The 22283-nt window shown below is 35.3% G+C and overlaps 2 protein-coding genes across 22 annotated transcripts; one reads left to right on the top strand and one right to left on the bottom strand.

Moving 5' to 3' along the window:
• Positions 1-1061: 1061 nt before the first annotated feature.
• Positions 1062-15809, bottom strand: LOC115724117 (replication protein A 70 kDa DNA-binding subunit B). 21 transcript variants are annotated; one of them, XR_009685280.1, is made up of 11 exons: positions 15514-15809; positions 15002-15202; positions 14631-14920; positions 13063-14523; positions 12793-12933; positions 11848-12668; positions 11630-11715; positions 9449-9508; positions 9236-9289; positions 8883-9140; positions 3431-3543 (listed from the first exon to the last, which is right to left on the bottom strand). XR_009685280.1 is itself a non-coding variant. In XM_061106834.1 (10 exons), exons 1-7 carry the CDS (start codon positions 8961-8963, stop codon positions 2285-2287), a joined length of 819 nt encoding a protein of 272 aa, XP_060962817.1. In that variant the 5' UTR covers positions 8964-9207; the 3' UTR covers positions 1062-1384; positions 1475-1595; positions 1677-1843; positions 2147-2284. The 21 variants fall into 21 exon arrangements, 2 of the variants coding, with proteins under 2 accessions (XP_060962817.1, XP_060962816.1); XM_061106834.1 differs by lacking the exons at positions 9236-9289; positions 9449-9508; positions 11630-11715; ... (4 more) ...; positions 15002-15202; positions 15514-15809 and adding exons at positions 1062-1384; positions 1475-1595; positions 1677-1843; ... (3 more) ...; positions 2825-2921; positions 3000-3276 and having other exon boundaries at positions 3397-3543; positions 8883-9207; XR_009685273.1 differs by lacking the exons at positions 8883-9140; positions 9236-9289 and having other exon boundaries at positions 3409-3543; positions 12557-12668; positions 13063-13158; positions 14303-14495; positions 15514-15803.
• Positions 15810-17627: 1818 nt separating this feature from the next.
• LOC115725514 (uncharacterized) lies at positions 17628-21943 on the top strand. Its single transcript, XM_061106214.1, has 3 exons — positions 17628-18233; positions 18411-19023; positions 21780-21943. The coding sequence occupies exons 1-3, from the start codon at positions 17628-17630 to the stop codon at positions 21941-21943; spliced, it is 1383 nt and encodes a 460-aa protein (XP_060962197.1).
• Positions 21944-22283: the final 340 nt, after the last annotated feature.

Genomic DNA, 22283 nt, shown 5'->3' with positions numbered 1-22283 from the left:
TAAATGCTATATTCATACATGGATATAATACAACATTTGAAATAAAAAAATTAAAATTAGTCATAACAGTGAGTATCATGAACTCAAATTTTAACCCAAATTAATAACAAGAATAACACACATCAAGAACATAAATATAATATAGACCTAGTAACAAAAAATATTTTAAAAAATTCAGATACACAAGAATGCCGATACACATGAATTCTTGCACCAAGAACGTCATCGGCCATGATTCCCAACTCAAAACGTCATCAACCACGAACCAAAACACCATAAAATTTGCGGTCCACAACGAGTATCAAACTCCATCAACCACGAACTCAAACGATGAACATCGAGATCCTGCACAAATGAGAGAGAGGGAGAGAGAGAGAGAGAAACTGAGAAATGAATGAGAAAAGAGATCGACCTTAGGTTTAGGGGTTGAGACTTGAATCTTCAGCCGTTGGTGTCTTAGGGCAACGCGGAGACACCGTGCGACCCAAAAATGGCGAGATCCACCTTTGACCCAAAAACGAAAAATCGTCTAGTGACGCATTAGAGACGTTTAGCAATCTTGGTTGGGAAGTCGTGCCAAGGTTCACCGGGGCTGAGAAGTGCTTCCGCCGTCAGCCAATATTAGAGAGGACAAGGGAGAAACACCCAATACTTTGAAAAATTAATGAAATGAAAAAACCTAGAAAGGAGGCAGCTGCTTTGTTTTGGTTTTTTATTTTTTTTAAGAGGAAGGAGGCGGCTGTAGTGTTTGGAGAAGAAGATTTAATTTTAGGGTTAAGTATATATTGTAGGGTTTTAGAAAGATAAAAGGATATGCATAATTAATGAAAAAAAAATATGCATAATAAAAGAATATGCATAATTAAGTATATATTTTATATACTAGGTAGGAGTTACGTGCCGAGGCACGTAAATGTTAGTTTTAGGTAAAGTTTACTTTTTTTTTCCTTCTTATTTAGATTGTATGTGAAGGTATGATTATACGAATGATTTGTTTTAGCAAATTAATATTTGTGCTATTATAATTGGTTGGTAAAATATAATTAGGTATATATAAATCATAATAAAATGATACTTATTATTTACTTCTAGAAAATTGGGTATATGAAATACTTGCATACAATACTCCATGTAAATCCGTAGATAACAAGTCAATAGAAAGTGAAAGAAGCTCGGCACCAAGAAAAGTCTTAACACTAAATAAAATAAAATCACTGTAAAAAAAAATGGCAACTTCTGCCTAATCTTCCATTCGTTCAACTGCTTGAATGGTGAACTGATTGTACTTTGAACTCATTGTTCGGTTTGCATCTACGTACAACTGAATTCTCCATTTTTTGGCTGATAATTGCCTTGTAGTTTTTTGGAAAAACAACTTATGTTTCTGAAGAAAAAAAATGATTAGTTATACGTTTTAATGTATTTCTATGTACGAAAATGTATAAATTTTACATATTTATTTTTTTATAGTTACCTCGTCCGAATATGATCTTAATTGAACTGCAGTACATGAGAATATGTTTTCTGCAACATCACCGAACATCACAGCATCTAGCAACTCTGTACCATCGTCGAGTTGTACATATGTCCTTGCACTAATAATTTATACAGAATATGTAACGGTTAGTATGAATATGCAAGAAGTTCAAATATTAATTTAGTTATAATGTGCTTACCGTGGTGTAGGAAGACATCTTTTTCCGCATTTTGGATTTTCACAATCTGTTTCTTCGTTGTCGTTGTAGAACATAAGTTTCTTATTACAAAAATCACACGACATGTAATAAAAATCTTGGTTGATATTTTTTAATATGATTTCAGCTTCAATCCAATAATATGCTTTCTGCAAACAAAAAAAAAAAAAACTACATATGTAATAGAATTCAATATTATATTAAGTACAAAAAAATTAATGATTTTTAATTAATTTTTTGTGTATATTAATTACAAAATAAATCAATGATTTTTAATTAATTCAATATTATTAAGCTCTTAAAACACCTAAAACAAATAAATAACTATACTAATTATACAGTCTGAATTGATTAGTAATAAAAACAAAAATCAAGATAGTAATTAGTAATTAATAAGCAATATATATTATACATTTAAAAGTATTAAGTAGTACTATATATTTTCTTTTTACCTGAGTTGGTTTTAATTGCTTTACCAAATCGGTAACTTCGTTGTTCTTAACATATTCTCGTTTTGCAGCAGATGAATTTGGAGAATACTGAGATGTAGGTGCTTGAATAGTAATATTATTTATGTCTGCTTTGTTATTTTAAGCCCTTGACATTGTAATTTGAATGTTAGCTTACTTATTAAAGTAATAAACAATCAATATTATTTAATCAAAAAATGATATTTAATGAAGGTAAATCAATTTGTTTAAGAGTCGTACCATTGATGAAGAGTAGTTGCTTCGTAATTATCAGGATCGATTTCGATTGTACTTGATTCACGGCTTGACAACGACAGTCCTGTAGGAAAATAATATTTTCAGCATATTTAAATGTACGCAATTGATAGAAATATATACGGTGGTAGTTAGTATATAAGTACCTCTCTTAGTTTGAACAATCATCTTTGTTCCCATTATTATCGGGTTGTTTCCAGTAACTTCAGACAATTTTTCACTAATATCTTGTACCAAAGCACCCCACAGAGTTAAACATATCGGGTGGAAGCTACAACTGTAATTGAAAATAGTAATGGTAATTATTAGTTTTGCTATGTATCATAATTTTAAATCCATATGAAATTATTATGAGTGCTCCAATGAAGATTATCATTATATATTTGTATGTTATATTATATATACCTGTCATCGATTAGATAAATTTCTTGTATGGTTCGCTGTCCATACACTGTGTTCACCACTTTTGTTGGGTTTATTTTGACAGCTACTCCTATGATATCTAAAAATTGAATGTGATGTTAGTTAAAACTTCGTAAATCATTTGTCATGTTGGTATATCGTTGGGATCCGAAGTTACCTTGTGGTGTGTTGGAGTATTTGTTAGATGACAAGTTCTTAAACGAAACGAACTCATGGACTGGCTTAGAAATTTGTTTGTCTTCTTCTTGGACTTCAACAACTTGTGTTTTTGAGTTCAGCGTCCAGCTAAAATGGTAATTTGTGCCATTTTTAAGGTATCTGGCAGGGGTTCTGTTGACACGGGCATCACTGATGTGGTAGGTGTGTAACTCATGCAAAGTGTCCTCCAAAGCTTCAATATCTTCTGCGAAAATTACTGCATCTACTCTCGTCCCCTGTGTGAAGTTTATCAATATAAGACATGCAATTAGATTTTGTATTAGATAACTATTTAAATTAAAACTTGTCTAGCAATGTGCAACTAATATTATTGAAAAAAAGAGGAACAAATTTACCTTTGGATCAGATAAATAGAGCTTCTGATATCGGACTGGTGAACTCATGCTTGTTCGCGGTAGAAATTTTTGTAGAACTGTCATTTTTATTTTCCATCCAACTGTGGTTGGAGTGATGTAATCAACTGATTGGTGTAGAGTCGGCATCTGAAATGCACATTTAATAATTATATTTCGTTAATTGTTAATTAAATAATATTAAAAATTATTGTGTATAAGTAGCATTTCAAATGTAATAAATTATTAATGCAATATAATGTTAATATGGTAGCAATTATAATTCATATAAAAAAAAGTACTTAGATTGATATGCATGAGTTTAGGATAGATAATTACTCGGTCACTTTGCAAGTTGTTTGAAGAGATTAACTTAAACAAGATAATGCTAATAACTCTGTGTACACAATGTTTTTAGTCGAGTTCTTATCTTGTTGCGAAGTTGACACAGGTCGGATCAGGACTCTAACTGTTGATGATGTCTTTGCTCGTGATATTGCTACATATAACTGACCGTGTGAAAAAACAGGTTGTGGTAAATAGATCCCAACGTAATCCAATGTTTGTCCCCGGGACTTATTTATAGTCATTGCGAAACTCAATCTGATTGGGAATTGTGTTCGTTTGAATGGAAAACCACTATTTTCATCCACATTTGGCAGGAATGGTATCCTTGGAATGAACACTCTTTTTCCGATATGGTGTCCCACGGCAATTTCAGCATCTATGACATTTTGGTCGAATGCCCGACATATTAAACGTGTTCCATTGCATAAACCTTCAGAAGGATTAATGTTTCTAAGCAGCATTATGGGACAATTTTTTTTGAGTTTTAATTCATGTGGGGGTAATCCATTCGGAGTTAGAGTGTTTAAGAAGTCCTCCATTACCGATTGCTCAGTATTATCTACCGTCTCATCCCTACTATAGTATAGGTGGACTTCTCTTGGGAATCGTCCAATTAACAACGAATTTATTTCATCGACAAAGCTGTTCTTTGGTGTTAGTATTGCACGGTTCATCATGGTAGACACATTTTCTAGATATTGCTGAATGTTGTGGAAAACGTCTTCTATCAAGATATTTAAGGGACTGTTGTCGTCATCATACGGTACAAGAATTTCATGTGGTATTTTTATTATGTCATTGATTGTGTTTGGTGGCGTGCCGTTGCCCACCGACAACACGTAGTCCGAAAACAACGGATCCAGCCTGGCTCGCATGTTTTGAATTAGTCGAAATTTAGTCAAAGTAGGCCACAGGTATGAATATACCAAGGTGGAATTTATCTGCTCCTGTCTCGTTCCTTTTTGTACCACAGGTAACACCTGGCGAAAATCTCCTCCAAAAACAATTACCTTTCCACCAAATGGTAAGGTTGTATCGTTAATGTCCTGTAGCATTTTATCTAACGCTTCTATGTGCTGTTTTCAGGTCATTAGGGCCTCATCCCATATAATTAATTTTGCTGCACAAAGTAGTTTGGCCAGTGCACTCTGTTTGCTTACACAGCATGTGCTTTTTCCATCGGCATCGAGGGGAAGCTTGAAACGTGAGTGAGTTGTACGACCTCCCGGAAGAATAGATGCTGCCACACCTGATGAAGCAGTTGCGAGTGCTACGGCACCATTAGATCGTACGACTGCAAGTAACGCCTTGTATAGGTATGTTTTACCTGTCCCACCGGGCCCGTCCACGAAGAATGCATTGCTTTTTTTTGATGAAATACTATCCATTACTGCATTGTACACTTGTTGTTGCTCAGTATTAAGTCTTTCTGACGCTGTAACATCTTCCTCTGGAATTTCTACATTCAATTCATCGTTAATTTCTCTGGATTGAAATTCGTCATTATCAAAGATGATGTCTTCGTCAAGCAGTTGGTATGAATTAATGTCTTTTCCCATAGACTCAATTGTCGAAGATATCGACCGCAATACTTGATATCTTACGTTTTGTGTATCATTTTCTGTTTTTTTGATATCGAGTGACATTTGTTCCTCAAAATGTTCCCAAAGTTCTTTTGGATTGTTCGGATTACAGTAGACTAATATTGTTGCAAACAATCGCCTCAAACTGGAAGGCATTTGATAAAGGGATGCTTCGTGTAAACAGTCTTCTAAGCAACTATCTCTCTGTAGCAATCCATGCATTGTTGCTGCATCACGATATGTTGGCGCCAATACGCCATGTACTGTCCTGATATCTTCGAAAGATAACGGGCCTTTTATGTGATTTAGCAGTATCCGCAAAAAATATCTTTCGCCTTCTAATGGGTTTGCTGTTACAATACGTCCTATTACTGTCTTTTTTTTTCGTGGAGTCCACCTTCTGTTTTGATTGTTCCAAACATAGTATTCAGGAATTTGTCGGTACAGTAACATCCTTGCATTTTCATCTACTTTATTTAATTCAAAGAATTCTGTTAACATAGATTTTTTGTAATGTTCCGAATTAGCAATGTTTGACAGGTCAGAATTTCCTTGGAATGTAACCGTATGCTGATTCTTGAGATGTAAATGCAAGTTATATACTGCTGGGGACATCTCATTTACAATAAATCCGTATATTCTCCACATTGCTTCGGGGGCAGCAATCCATCGAGCTGTCTGGAACTGATGTATTTCATCAACTTGTTGGTTGTTTGTTTCGGAGACCAAGTTGAATGCAACACGATCATGGCCTTTGTAAATGTATTTATAGAGATACTTTACCGCCTTCACTGTAGAGCAAATTTCTACATTAATGTGGCAGTCAAATGTGGCAAGGAGATATGGGTTGTAGGGAACAACCCAACGATTGTCTAATGTTGCCCCTCTGACCTTTACGGTCACACCATTATTTGAACGCCTATAAATAGGGAAACAGTCATTTCCGACAGACGTAAATGGAGCATATTTTTTTGGAAAATTATTTTTGCAACGTGGATTCTCCCCCTTCATGCAAACATTTGTTTTGTTCAAATCCCCACAAGGTCCATGCATCATGTGTTTTACAACCGCCTTGTGCAAGTGGATGTTAGAGTTTTTATCTGGAATCTCTGCTGACACGATCTCATCGAAGGATTCAGGAGCATGGACTTTCCAATCCCTTTTCAATATAATTAAAAAGTGTGCATGTGGAAGACCTCTTTTTTGGTGCTCAATAACGTAAACATATGCTGCGACCTTGCCGAATATCTCTTTCTTGAATAACCTGTCCTTTAATTCCTCTAGTTTTGCATGGAAAACTCGTGCAACCAGATCAGGTCTATTGTGGCTCTCCTCGTGTTGACATAATTCATTTGTGATTTCCTTCCAGTTTGGATTGCATGTCATCGTTAGAAAAATATCAGGTTTACCATAGCGTTGTACCAATGCCATTGCCTCCATGTATCTCTTCCTCATGTCTCTTGGTCCTCCTATGAAAGATGAAGGGAGTATGATTCGCTTCCCAACATTAGAAGCGTCTCGTTCTCGCAACGTAATTGTGTCAACTATACCTTGATATAATTCTGTGCGTATGTGCATTTGCTGGCCTCTGTAATAATCCAATCTTGAAGTCTCCATCTTGACATACATGTCTACTGCATATTGTTGTAATAGCCGACCAGAGAGTAGCAAAATCGATCTTTCATCTTCCCGTATTTGGAACTTGAAGCAGTAATATTCACGACACGAAACCTTTGGTTCTTTCGTTTCTTGGATTGATACTGCATCAATTTGAATTGAAGGGAGTATAATAATATAGTTAGATGTGAACATTAAGTGATTTGTACCTATTTATTTAAATATATATATATTTATACATATTCAAGGATTGTTTACCTGCTTCTTCTGCTGCTAATAATTCTTCTACATTTGATGATCGTCGAGGGTTTGTTGTTTGAGTTTGTTCGACGGATCTTGATTGGGTTTCTCCAACCCTTTCAATCCCTTTATGCCAACCATTATCACCGTACGGAAATAACAATGGATATTGCAGTGAGTCGTAACACCCGTAGTAATATTGAACTTTAAATTGTCTACCGGAATGGTTATATACAAAGATATCACGCATTCCAATTTGGTTCTCGTTGTCATTTTCAACCCATATTGCCGCTACTTGTGAGGAAGTAGGGGCATTGAATACACGTTGATCTAGGCCAGCGTCACTCCTAACATGTATTATTTGTCTTTCCAAATCTGGCATATCACCAAGTGAACGAAAGAAAATAGAGTACGGATTGATGCGAAGAATATGGATGAGTTGACTTGTATTTATTGGGAGCATTCTGTATTGTGAATCTAATAGTCGATTATCTAACTCATGTTCCGTGTCATAGAAATATAATTGGAGATTAGAAGGACGACCATCAGAAGGAAGTAAATCTGTGATGTTGTGGTAGATTTGTCCCTGTGCTCTAAAAGTGTATATTCCATTGTTTCTTTGGCAGAGATTGTGATCATATTTAACACCCAAAGATGTGAATGCAAATTGGTTGTTATAAGTTCGAATATATGTCCGAAAATGTGCAGAATAACTTGTGTTGGAGGTTAATAATGCAAAAAGTTCATTTGGAACTTCATTTGTGGCCAGATAGATCTTTCCATCTGCACAACAGAATCCATTTGTTTCATGGATAAATCTCTTTGCTTTACAATGTATGCATATGGGGACCGACGGAAGTGAAAATGCTTCAGATGGCACATTTAGCAAATCTCGAAATCGAGTGACCTTATTTTGCGATTGACCTATCATGATGAATGGTTTAATTAGGTTAAAGTAGCATACTGATATTTTGTTATTATGAATGTATACTAATATGAAACAAATATTGTGATGTTGGAATAACACTTACTTCTAGAAGTTGTTGACATAATTGTGTGGCTCATTGAGTTCTCGAGATCAACTGAATGTATCTGTGTGGAATTTGTATTAGGTGGACTGTTGAGAAAAAACCGAAGGTAAGATCAATTAGAAAAAAGAAGGCGGTTTTCTGTATATACCTGATCAAATCTCCCATTATTTTCGGAAGATGAATTTTGGTAGAGACTATTTTTACCACTGCATCCATTTGAAGAATCCAGAACTTGATAAGAAGATCTCTTGTCAGTAGAGCTTAAGTTGGTATGATGATCGCATTGTCTCTTTGATACTCTGTCACCATGTCTATCTTGTCGATCATTGTTAATATTATCAGCATGATAACACGAATGTTGCGTACTTGTAGATGCCGCATGATCATCAGTACATGGGGGTAAATTGTTACGATTCAAATAACTTGAATTAGTCGTATCAATTTGATAGTTTTTCAATACTTTTTGTTTAGCATATCTCTCTCGTTGTTTTCTACGTATTTCTTCCTTCTGCTCTTCTGGCAATTCTCTATATGAGATTCTTTTAGAAGCTCAGTTGTTTTGATCTTCAAAAAACCAAATCGCAATACATAAATGTTTTATGAAATTTGTGGTTTAATATTATGTAGATTTGAATTTAAATTTTTAAGTATGCTATCTGTACAATCTTACCATCTCCATGTTGTCTATCATTGTTAATATTATCAGCATGATAATACGAATGTTGTGTACTTGTAGATGCCGCATGATCATCAGTACATAAAGGTAAATTGTTACGATTCAAATAACTTGAATTAGTCGTATCAATTTGGTAGTTTTTCAATGCTTTTTGTTTAGCATATCTCTCTCGTTGTTTCCTACGTATTTCTTCCTTCTTATCTTCTGGCAGTTCTCTATATGAGATTCTTTTAGAAGCTCGTGTGTTTTGATCTTCAAAAAATCAAATCGCAATACATAAATGTTTTAAGAAATTTGTTGTTTAATATTATGTAGATTTGAATTTAAATTTTGTAAGTATGGTATACCATCTGTCATTATGTCAATCAAGGAAATGTAGGTTTCAGACGTCAAATATCATTCTACATCAATAAAATATTAAGGTCAGTATAATAATTATGATGCTCTATTAACTTTAAAGTATATATCTTTTGGTCTTTTCATTTTTTCCAAGCGTTTTCCATTGTATATATCACAATAAATACATTAATAAATATAAATTAATATGAGTAAAACAATACCTGATATTCAAATGGAGAGTACGACACAAATAATCTAAAACGGCGATAAGAAACAGCAACCTACAAAGAAGAACGACAATGTAAATAAAATAGGACAATACTGTTCCATCAAGAAGACACTGACACATCCAAACTTCAGTTTATATATATATAAAGATATATACATAGATTATATGATAACTTAACATCAAATAAAAAAGTAATATAGGGAATGCAAATTAATGGTTTCATAATGTTATGTCTTAGACAACACACTTTCCATTGTAAAAAAAAATGTTATAGGATGACTTTCAAGAATCTCAACCAGCAAAAAAACAAATATTATATATGCAGAAGCACCAGTATACTAAATTTCATAATTTATTAAAAAAAAAACCAAAAAAATGCATGACTATAAATCTATAAATTAAATACGAAAAAAATGTACCAATAAATTTAAACAATCAAAATATCTTATGAATATGTATAGGAACAATGTATAATACTGCTTCTTTAGAATTTTTTTTTTTTAATTTCCTTCCAATTATTATTTTAAAAACGAAAAATGACAGCAACCTACAAAGAAGAACGACAATGTAAATAAAATAGGACAATACTGTTCCATCAAGAAGACACTGACACATCCAAACTTCAGTTTATATATATATAAAGATATATACATAGATTATATGATAACTTAACATCAAATAAAAAAGTAATACAGGGAATGCAAATTGATGGTTTCATAATGTTATGTCTTAGAAATATGTTTTACTTTTAGGAATCTCATCTCATTATCTGTGTTTATTTATTCACTTTTATACATATATATTCTTATATTGTATATACAACAAAATGAATTAGTCCGAAAATGATCTTTCTTTCCAATTAAACATACTCACAGCTTGACGCATGCACTTACGTCATACACATTTAACAACTCCTCAAGCGCCCCCTTTTTTTTTTGTTCGCCTAATACCCCCAATTCCAAAAGAAAAAATGAAAAGAAAAGAAAAGTTTGGCATAGATTTTAAAGTAAACTTAAGTGATCAGTTGCACAAAAACAAATTAATACCCAAAACTAAAACTTAGAATTCATATTTATATTTTTGGATTGTACTCATTGAAGAAAACTTATTAATTCATTTGATTTATTAATAATGCAACAGACATTCTATATTATTAAGATTTTAAATTGAACAAACATAATATACTATACCAATAACTTGTGTAGACAATTTTAGAAACAGAGTATATTCTATTCTCTTTTATTGTATTATTGTATTTTAATTTTAATCATTATTAATATTTGGTAGAGAACAGCTTTTATCAAAAGAAAAAAAAAAGTAGAGAATACTGAATATTTGAAAGAAGAAAACATAAAACTTACATTATTTTCCATGGAGACGTGGCATGTCATCGTTGACAATCAAATTTAATTTAACAAAACTAAATTTATTAAATATGTTAATTCAACAACCAAATATATGACCACAACGAAGAAACTATAAAGCTATATAAAATACACAAATAAGAAAGAAAATACTATTTTTTGTTGGATTTTTAGTAAACAAAACAAGTTGTGGTTTTTTTTAATTATTATTTTTAAAATAAGATTTATTATGATGATGAATAACATTTTTCATTTTTCTCTTTGGTCCGGCGTTACAGCAAGGCTTAACGTACCATTTAATTAATTATCAAAATCCATATATATGATAATATGAACTTTTGTTTGATCAAAGTATATAATTAAGGTGACTCTAGTTGAATCGTCCTATGAAGAAAACTTACAATACAATACAAAGTGTAGAATATTATTTACAATAAATAAATTAAGTCTTTTCTTAATTTTATTGCATTTTATTCTGGAGTTGACATGGTCCTAGCTAGCTAGTACTATATATGAGTTATTATTATAAAAAATATATAGATTTTTTAAACAAATAGAAAAATATATTTCTTATTTTATCGTAATTCATGGATAATTTTGCTTATAATAAGTGTCCAAGGTTTTATAACAAACTTTATTTGCAAATCCATTATTAAAAAGAAAAAAAGAACAAAAATCCTATCACTGATATTATACGAGTAAAAAAAGAACAAAAATCCATTATTATAAATTGTTTACTCATATTATACGAGTAAAAAGACGATAAGGTGTTGAGAAGTAAAAAGACAATGAAGACAGAGTACTCTTACCAGTACCAGTAGGAAGACAATGAGAAGAACTTGAAGTTGTCGAGGCCACAGAGCGAGTAAATTGGAGTGGAGGCTTCAGGATTGACCTTGATTGAGAAAGAAGAGGAGAAGACAATGATAAAGAAAGAGAGTTTTAGTGTTAGTTAATTAAATCTAAACATTATAAATATGAAAGTGAGATTATTAAAAATTGCATTACAGTGAGATGGAATTGAGACCTGAGAGCAAATCTATGGAGAGAGGAGAAGAAGGGAATACTTTTGAATCTGGACAGACACTAAGCACTCAATTAACCTAATATCACATCCCCAAGTTCAAATTCAAAAAATTAACAATTTTATATACGAATTAAGAAATTAAAGGTGGACAACAATAATTAAAACTGCTTCCTTATTTCATGATGATATTTATGAGCATAACTAAAAATATTCAGTTTCTTAAAAAAAAAATAAAAAAAATAACAATAATTTGAATAACATTCAAATAACTTTTAATATACACGTATATTACTTTAATTCAAATTCATATTTAAACAAAAAAAAATAACAGAAAATAACAATAAATACGTATATTTATTTAATATACATGTATAATTGTCTGATTAGTAGAATCATGCCCTGTTGGGTCTTTTGCAACCTATAAATATAATAGGTATATACATATATTAGAATAGATTTGGTAACATATAAAGTAGATCATATCATATCAAAACAAGTTATTCATTTTCAAGAATGAATGATATCAAAACAACTACATTACCATTGAGGCATTAACTCAAACAGAGAGACCAAAAGAAAAAGAAAAGAAAATTAACAAATGCAATTTTATATGAAACAAAATATATAAATAGAAGATAAATGCTTATCCTCTGTAATAAAGCCTAGTCAGAACAAGAAGATTTTTATTACTGAAGAGGCAGTAAGGTACCGAGAATAAGTTCAACATCATCAACAAATCCCATCTTCAACATTTCATCAGCTTCATCTAGAACACGAAACTTCAAAGAGGTCAAATCAAGATTTTTTCTCTCCAGGTGATCCTGCGCCCCAAAAAAAAATACTTGTCATCTTACTTATTCAGAAGTACAGAGTTTCATCCGATGACAGAAAAGTCACATACTACATATCATAATTCCAGGACGAAGATAAGAAACAAAAAGGTACCTTTACACGGCCAGGCGTTCCAATAACTATATCAACTCCTCTTCTAAGCTGAAGTTCTTGAGAACGGAAAGCTGATCCTCCATATATACTGCATGCAGTCAACCCCACAGCGCCACCATAAATTTCAAAGTCAAAATGTACCTAAAATCAAGCAAGAAAAGGCAATAAGTGATGGTTAAAAAGTGGCACTAAGATAAAATAGAAAATGAGTATTTCAAGAACAGGTCCCATGGACTGCACTGCACCTGCACAGCCAGCTCTAAAACTCACCCATCTGCAGATGAACTGCTGAGATGAATCGGAGAGTCTTCGATTTCAATTCCTTAAGCTCGAGCATGCCTTGCCAGAATTCCAATTTAGGGATACCTTTGACCGTTTGCCATTATGATTAGTAAGATGGGTCGTAAGAACTGAGAATAATAAGCCAGCATGATGCAACAACATCTACGAACAGTCCATTAGACTTAACATATATGTGCTTAGTTACAATAAACAAAATCCAGTGGCCCCACATATTCCCTTACTCCTGAGTATGTAACATTTGCAAAAATATTGCTTCACGTGTTCCATTGTACCAAAACAAAAAAAAAAGGAAAAGAAAAAGGAAAAAATAGGGAACTATCAGGATGAAGAAATATTGCAGTCAACATAGTATAGTCAATAGAGTCAAAGTCAAAGTCCAATTTCAAGTCTTAACTAACTACTGTAAGAAATTAGAATTAGAGGATTGACACCAATTTAACACCTAAAAGGGAATTGAGTGCGCGCATATTACACCACTTTCCAGTCTCGTACTAAATATCTCAATAATCTCATAACCCAATTCACACAAAAGATATGAAGGTCAACATTATTGTGTTTGGAATAATTGATCACAAAACTACGACAAAGTTATGGAAGAATTAACAAATCAAATGAAGTACATTTTAAAAGAAAAGAAAAACATTTGTAATTGTAATAATTAATTTTGCCAGGATAGAAGCAATACACATGGAGTTGACTCGATACCTAAACCAAGTGAAAGCCATAGTAATTACAAGCAAAATTTCACATCTACACTTCTCCACATTCACTGGAGCCTGGATTTCCAAAGGTGAAAAATAACCATCACAGTGAATTTCCATTGCTTTTTTAATTAAAAAAGAGAGAAAGGGTCGCATAAATTGAAATAAGGCAAACTTCTTCAAGACCCGTGATCATTCCTGATACACTCCGAATCCCCAAATGCAAAACCAAGAAGTAAAAATGAAAATTAGTATCTTAACTCCCCAAATAAACCTTTTAATCAGACCTAATCTCCATTACCAAACCGGCGCATAACACTACTAAAACCAACTCTCAATTTAGTCAATTCCTCCCAATAGCCACAAGTAAAACCCTAAACCTCGCCGAAATTCAAACTCAAACAGACAGAGCACCAAACCAAAAATCACTTACACAGTTCAAGCAAAGAGGGAGAAAAAAAAAACAAAACAAAACATCAGATAAAACTGCCAAAAAAAAAGTGTACTTATGCGCATCGATCACAAAGGTCAGCTAACTCTCCGCTGCGGAGGCGCCATCCCTTTCTGGGGCGCTCCGGTTTCAATTCCTTACACTCAGAATTGTAGCAGACCTTAGGAGCCGGCGACGAAGACGAAGCAGTCGACATCGAAGGTTTGACCAAACATAAAATTCTTGTGAAGAAGGGAATACTTTTGAATCTGGACAGACACTAAGCACTCAATTAACCTAATATCACATCCCCAAGTTCAAATTCAAAAAATTAACAATTTTATATACGAATTAAGAAATTATTATAAAATATTGAAGTGGGGAGAGGTAAATTGAGTGCGTACCATAGAAAGGAAGAACATTATTGATGATGAAATTCTCAATGTAGAGAAGAGATCGGCCAGAAGCGGTGTGGTCGGCATAGACAATGGTTCGTTTTCCAAAAGGAGACTTATATTCCACTTCGTAATTGCCACCAATTATTTGTGAACGAAGCCATGCTAATCTCACCTCTGCCGATTCAGATTTCGGTACACCCATCTCCAGCGTCCGGAAGGACTCAAAACGATTATTACAAAGACCACCATCATTAATATGGAACAAAACCTGGGCAGTCGCCATTACAGCTTGGGGCCTGAAATTATTATAATTACAGTATTAGAAAAAATCAAAAGCATAACCTAGTTAAGGAAAATAGAAGAGAAAAAGAGCATACAATATCAGCAAAATGCCGCTTTCTTGAATGAGATCGCAGCCATAGATTCTAAGAGTAGTTTCGGTGGGTTCATCTATATTATCTTTTCTGGATGGAGAATTCTGGAGTTGATCGTGCGTGAGATAGAAGGTATCGATCGCAGTATAAATCATCTTCAGCTCCACAGTCTAAACCCTAATAATCGATCAACACAATACGGATCTGTATTTGAGATTTGAGGAATAGGAAGAACAAAATTAAAAGGCGTGTTTTTTATTTAGGGAATAGGTGTTATATACAGTATAACCTCGAATACTCTTTTTTTTTTTGTAGAAAAATTAAGCTCAAAATATCAAAAACAGCATGAAAAAATTGGTAGAAAGTAGATAAAAGGAATAGAGATTTATAAAAGAAATCGCTCAGTTCAGCGGGATTATCGACACGCAAAGTCCTCTGTAAAGAGAAGCCTGCATCCCGGATTTCAAAATTTAAAGAAAGCAACAAAAATAATACAAATTTGACAGAACCCAAACCTTGAAGACGACGAATTGAGAATTGAACCCCATAGTAGGGTTTCATCTCAACTCAATCGTTAGCATAAAACTTATTAGGGTTTCTTCACAGGGGAAAAAGGCAAGATATTGAAATGAAATTTAAAAAGGCATCAAAATAATCAGGTGATTGCATTTTATCAGAATAAATAATCAAACAATGTAGGCAATACATGAATGATATAACATCACCGGCCTGAAATCAAATGAAGCATAAATAGGGAAATAGGGTAAAAGAAAGACCTGGCTAAGAAACGATTGAGATGAATTTTTTTTTTTTTATATTTTTATAAGAAAAAAGTTAACGGCGTTAAAAGAACCCGTTTAAAAAAAATAAAAATTATTTTTTTGGCGTTAAAAAAAATAAAAGAATCGTTAAACCAAGAATTCCTGTTAAACCAAGAATTGCCGTTAGATAGGCACTTTTAATATATAAAGATATATATTGTTATTAATGAAAAAAGCTACGATCTGCCAGCTTTTTTCAAAAAAAAAAAAAATTATGGTGACCCTTCATTTACTTATTAAAAATTTGTTTATATTTATTTAATTAAAAAAAGAAATTTACAGCTAAAAATTAAAAAAGTAAACAAATAAGCGTGTCTTTTGAATATTTTTATTTTTTATTTTTTTAATTAAAAATACATATAGTGACACGCCTGACGTGTGGGGATATGCTTTTTCAATCCCTCCAAGAGTGACTCTAAAAGTCAAATATTTTTAATAAAAAAAATTGTAAAATTATGGGAATTATTTTTTAGTGACGCTTCATATTTTTAGTGACACACATTACATGAGACTAACACTGAAAATTTAGAGTCTACTTATGTGTGTCACTTAAAATCACTTATAACTCTTTAGTGACACACACTTTTGTGTGAGTCACTAAATAGTGTCACTAAAAGGTAAAGTTGTAGTAGTAATTTGGTGTTGCGAAATTTTCTCGACAACATTTGGCGCCATCTGTGGGAATCGAGAATTAAAATTTTATTCATTTCAAGTAAGAATACCATCATGGCTGGAAACCAAACAAACGGAGGTGCTAACAACGGGTCCATCAACATTGGAATGATGAACGTACCGTTATCTGGAGCTAGAACACCGCCTGTGGACGTCGTTAATGGCGGAGTAGGGAGAAGTAACATCAGACCTCTCAATATATTCCCTAAAATAGCTGGTCCTCAAGTCGGGGAAACGTCCACACCACCAGCAACCATGCACTTTCCACCTGTCACTCCGGTGGTGGTATCTGAGGGAATCATCCAGCTCACCACCGATCAATATACTGCGATCCAGGATCAACTGCGTGCACTACAGGCTGAAGTGGATGGACAAAACTGGGCCCGACGCCCCCCTCGAGCCCCTACTACTGGCAGAGACAACCCTCAGGTAACGAACTCTAGACGTCGTAATAACCGTGTTCGCAGGGAACGAAGAGCCAACCTTGAGGGTCTAGACCTGGACCAGCCAACCTCGAGAGACCAATCTATGAGATATCCTAACCAAGGAACACAAGCTGATGAAGATCCTGAGCGACGGAATCCTCACAGCCGACCATCGAGAGACAATGACGCAGAATCTGCCTCTTCATCTTCGCATGGTCGTTCACCAAGCAGATACACAAGGTCCGGCTCTGTAGAGACGCAGCAGGGAGGACACTATCAAGTACATCGAGGTGATCTACGTGATCACCTCAACGCAGTTTTTAGAGCGCGCTCTCGCACCCCCCATAACGAGGAAACACCCCGTGATCCCCTTGTGGGCGATCAAGGTGTAAATACTCACACTAACCCGCCTAGCGCACCGATAGTGACTACTGAGGTCACTATCCCAGCAAACCTCGCCGCAGTAGTCGTGACTCCTGCAGTCGCCACAGTCCCGACTCTTGTGGCTGGAGGAATCGATCAAAGCATGCTTCTGCAACTTTGAAAATGCTCGAGCAGCAGAGAAAGCCCATATATAAGTTGCATGGGACCTCTCCTTTTAGTACGGAAGTGCGACAAGCTCAACTTCGCAAGGGATTTTGACTATCCGAATCCCTAAAATATAAAGGTACCTCTAATCCCATAGATTACCTTGAAAAATTTAATACTATAATGGAAACGGATCAGGTACCACAGCTTGCAAAATGCCGCATTCTCGCGGCAACGCTCGAGGAAAACACCCACGATTGGTTTACCCAATTGCCTGAGGCCTCGATATCGACATGGGAAACCTTTGTCGACTTATTCCTCACGCACTTTCAGGCCACGATGACCTATAGGCCTCCTTATACAACTCTGGCCAACATCAAACAAGAACCGGGTGAGTCTTCACAAGACTATTTTAAACGGTTTAATGCGGAAGTAACAAAAGTCGAGAAGGCTCCCGAGTCTTTTCTTGTTTGTATGTTGATAACAGGTATTTTGTCGAGAACTGATTTCTGGAAGGAGTTACAAGATCGAAGGTCAGAATCGCTAGTCGAATTCTTCGCTATGGCCGAACCCCATAAGAGAATTGAGAATTCTCTGGAAGAGTTGGAGAAGGGCAAGGATAAGCGTAAATCACCAGTACCGCAATCAAGATCTTGCAGTCCCCGAGGGAAGAATTCCAGAGGCCGAAGCCCGAGAAGACGCAGCCCACGGAGACAGCAAAGTCCAAAGTTGGCCAAATCTCCTCTCAAGAAGGAGTCCTCGCCGAAGAGGAAGGGTGGACCGCGTTTTGTTAACTATACCGAACTCGCGGTGCCCCGAGACCACATCTATGCAATTTAAGAAAGGAACGGAGTCTTCAAGAAGCCGCCGCCCATTAGGGGAAACCGCGACAGAAGAGACCCCAAAAAGTTCTGTAAGTACCATAAAGATATTGGTCATACCACTTTAGAATGTTGGGTCTTGCAGGATGAAATCGAGGAGCTGATTCGGAGAGGAAAATTTGACAAGTATAAGAAGAACGAGGAAGGTCATCCCCGAGCGGATGACAAAGAAGAAAATCAAAACGCGAGTGGTTTGAGAACACCTCATGATATATTAACAATCATTGGAGGGCCCCATATCGCAGGAGACTCCCGCAAGTCTCAAGAGCGCTATGCCAAAGAAGCTAAGGAGAAGCCGCTCACCAATGTAAACAATATCAGTGAGCGGCCAGAGACATTGTTTCAAAAAGAATGCGACGACATCACCTTCATAGAGAGTGATGCGAGATGGGTCCATCACCCACATTCCGACGCATTAGTTATCATCGCCAATATTGGCAGAGATAATGTCCACCGTATACTCGTGGACAATGGAAGTTCAGTGAATCTCTTGAATTTCCAAGCTTTCAAACAAATGGGGTTGCAAGAGAAGGACCTGCAACCCGTGACGTCGAGCATATATGGTTTTACCTGCGACATCATCGCATTGAAAGGGATGATCAAACTCCCGATCACCTTGGGAACCGCCCTAGTAACAGCCAAATCAATGGCTGATTTCGCAGTAATCGACCAGTATTTGGCATACAATGCTGTGATTGGTCGACCAATCTTGACGGAGATGAAGATCATAACCTCGATCTATCATCTCATAATGAAGTTCCCTACTCCCGCCAGAGTAGGCTCTGTGCGAGGAGTCCAGTCAGACTCACGAGAATGCTACAATGCAGCAGTCAAGCTCGCGGAGAAAAGTCGATAAATGTTATCTATTTATTGGAGGCACCACCTCCTCGCCAGGAGGTCCTCATAATCAAAGAGGTACAACACATGGATGGACCAGATCTGGATCCAAGGATCCTTGATCATGCCGCAGTAGCCCAAGCCGCGGAAGACACCATTGAGGTACCTATAGATCCTATAGATAATAGCAAAGTTTTGAAAATTGGTTCTAAATTGACTTTTCAGCAGCGAGAACAACTAACGACTTTTCTAAAACAAAATCTTGATGTTTTTGTTGGAAGTTATTTTACCAGGAACTTAGATCTACTCACAAGTATGTTGATTTAACAACCTAAATATGAACTTCTAAAACGATGGAAAATTAAACACATAAAAGTATTAGAAATCTTACATTGGGTGCAGCGGAATATATGTCTCCTCCCACTCAGATCTCTAACCCTTGATTCCTTTCTGTCGCAGAGTATAATCAAGATCTGAGCCCGATAGTCCTTCTTTGTTGTTTCTGAGTTCTACACAGCCTTCCTCACTATGATTGAGGTATTACTTGATGTGTGTGGGCACTACTCTATCACTCATAGATTTCGAAACAGAGAAGGTATAGAGAGAGAGAGAGAGGGTGGCGGCTCAGAGAGTTTTTGAGTGAGAAAATTCTGTCAGAATAATGTGTGTTCAAAAATTGAAGCCTTTGCCTTCTATTTATAGAAGACCACCTAGGGCTATGGTTGAATTAATTGCCTTTAAAAAATTGAAAAATCTATGTGAAAAAGGAAGCATAGTGGCCGGCCTAGGCATTGTGGAAATAAGGCTTGCCACTTTTCCAACTTTCCTTTTCGTACATTGATAGTTTCCTGTTTTGTCAAAAACTGCCAATTCCTTTGTTCAACCACATAAATGTCAAATCTAATTATTTAATAATTAAAATTAATTATCAAATAATATATTGTCATTTATTTATTAATAATAAAACTAAATAAAGTTTCCTAATTAATAAATATGCCCTTCAAAATCTCTATTTACTGTTTTACCCTTAATAAGTGATAAATTCTCAAATAGACACAGTCTAACTTGAGAATTATAATTGATTAATTAAAATCAATTAAATGAGTCTTACAAGTAATATTATCTCAACTAGTGGGGGGACCATGGGTCTATATATCCGAGCTTCCAATAAGCAGATCTAGAATTTACTACTTAAATTCACTGACTTATTAATTCTTCGTTGAATCTACGCATAGAACTTAGAATTGCACTCTCAGTATATAGAATGCTCTATATGTTCCACCATATAGACACATCATTAGTTATCCATTGTTATAATCCTAATGTGATCAATGATCCTCTATATGGATATTTACACTGTAAAGGGACTTAATTACCGTAACACCCTACAATGTATTTTATCCTTAAAACACTTAACCCTGTATAAATGATATTTAAGCTAAGTGAAATGAGTACTTCACCATTTATCTCGTTTGGTTAAGCTCGAAGGAAATCACCCTTTGCTTACTATTCGCCAGATAGAAGCTAGATTCCATATTTATGTTAGCGCTCCCACTCAATCGCACTACCGTGTTCCCAAAATGTACGTATCACCCTCACCCAAAAGTAGGCTTAACTAACAAATCAAAGAACACGAATAACACTCTTGAGATTGAGCCTAACCATATCAGGATTTCGATCATGTGATCTAGGATCAACTTAGTGATATTGAATTGAATAGATATTACGGTAAGTTTTATAAATCTATTTCAAAGTTCAATATCGGTCCATTCCAATGCATACTCCATGCATCCAACCTGAGCTTTACTTTAACCAATGTTCTAGAAAGAACATAGCATTTCTCCAAATGCAAGTAAACTCTGTTGTAGATTGTCATATCAGTAAAACCCAGTGTTCTGATAAATCTAGGAATCCTTTATTCACATAGTCATGTTTACTTTCCACTGTGTTGACAGCACAATAATCATGATCAAGTATGTGAAAGGGGTTTGGATGAATTTATAAATCAAACAGACAAACAATTGATTAAGTGAACCAAAACATACACAAATGAATGAAAAATACTTCTGTTACTTTATTGATATTGAATAATCTGGATTACATTGAAATAGAGTTTTATTTAGGGCATAAAACCCAACAGTTTTTGCTTGGAAACATTCAGATATGGTTGGAATATCTCCGCAGGTCATGTGTCATCACTTAAACATTGACCCCAAGGTGCGAGGTGTCTGACAGAAGCGCCGTAAAATGGACCCCGCGAGGTACCAAGCGCTAAAAGAAGAAGTCGACCGCCTCCTAGCCTGCAGCTTTATACAGGAGTCGTTTTACCCCAACTGGTTAGCGAATCCCGTACTCGTGCCCAAGCCTAACGGCTCATGGCGCACGTGCGTTGACTTTACAGATTTAAATAAAGCCTGTCCCAAAGACAGTTTCCCACTTCCTAGCATTGACCAACTTGTTGATGCCACTGCAGGTCATGAACTTCTGAGCTTCATGGACGCATACTCGGGATATAATCAAATCCCGATGTATGAGCCCGACCAGGAACATACCTCGTTCATTACTGATCGAGGATTATACTGTTATAAAGTAATGCCTTTTGGTTTTATAAACGCAGGTGCGACTTATCAAAGACTTGTAAACATGATGTTCGCAGATCTTATTGGGAACACCATGGAAGTATATGTTGATGATATGCTCGTAAAATCTCAGCATGCAAAGGATCATATCTTCCATTTACGGGCAATGTTCGATATATTGCGTCGATATAAGATGCGTTGAAACCCTCTAAAGTGCGTCTTTGGAGTTGGCTCCGGGAAATTCCTTGGATTCATGGTTAATCAACGAGGAATAGAAGCCAACCCCGCGAAGATCAAGGCGTTAGTGGAAATGCCATCACCAACTAAGCCAAAAGAGGTCCAAAGCCTCATAGGTAAAGTCGCTGCTCTAAATCGCTTTATATCGCGATCTTCTGATAAGTGCAGAGAGTTTTTTCAGATTTTAAAAGGCAATAAGAAGTTCCAATGGACCGAAGAATGCGAGGAGGCTTTTCAAGCCTTAAAGACGCATTTGGGGCAACCCCTAATCTTATCAAAGCCCATGACCAGCGAAGTCCTATCCA

The sequence above is a fragment of the Cannabis sativa genome, chromosome X, assembly GCF_029168945.1.
Source record: "Cannabis sativa cultivar Pink pepper isolate KNU-18-1 chromosome X, ASM2916894v1, whole genome shotgun sequence".
In the NCBI taxonomy this organism is placed as follows: Eukaryota; Viridiplantae; Streptophyta; class Magnoliopsida; order Rosales; family Cannabaceae; genus Cannabis; species Cannabis sativa.
This window is presented reverse-complemented; position numbering and strand designations above follow the sequence as displayed.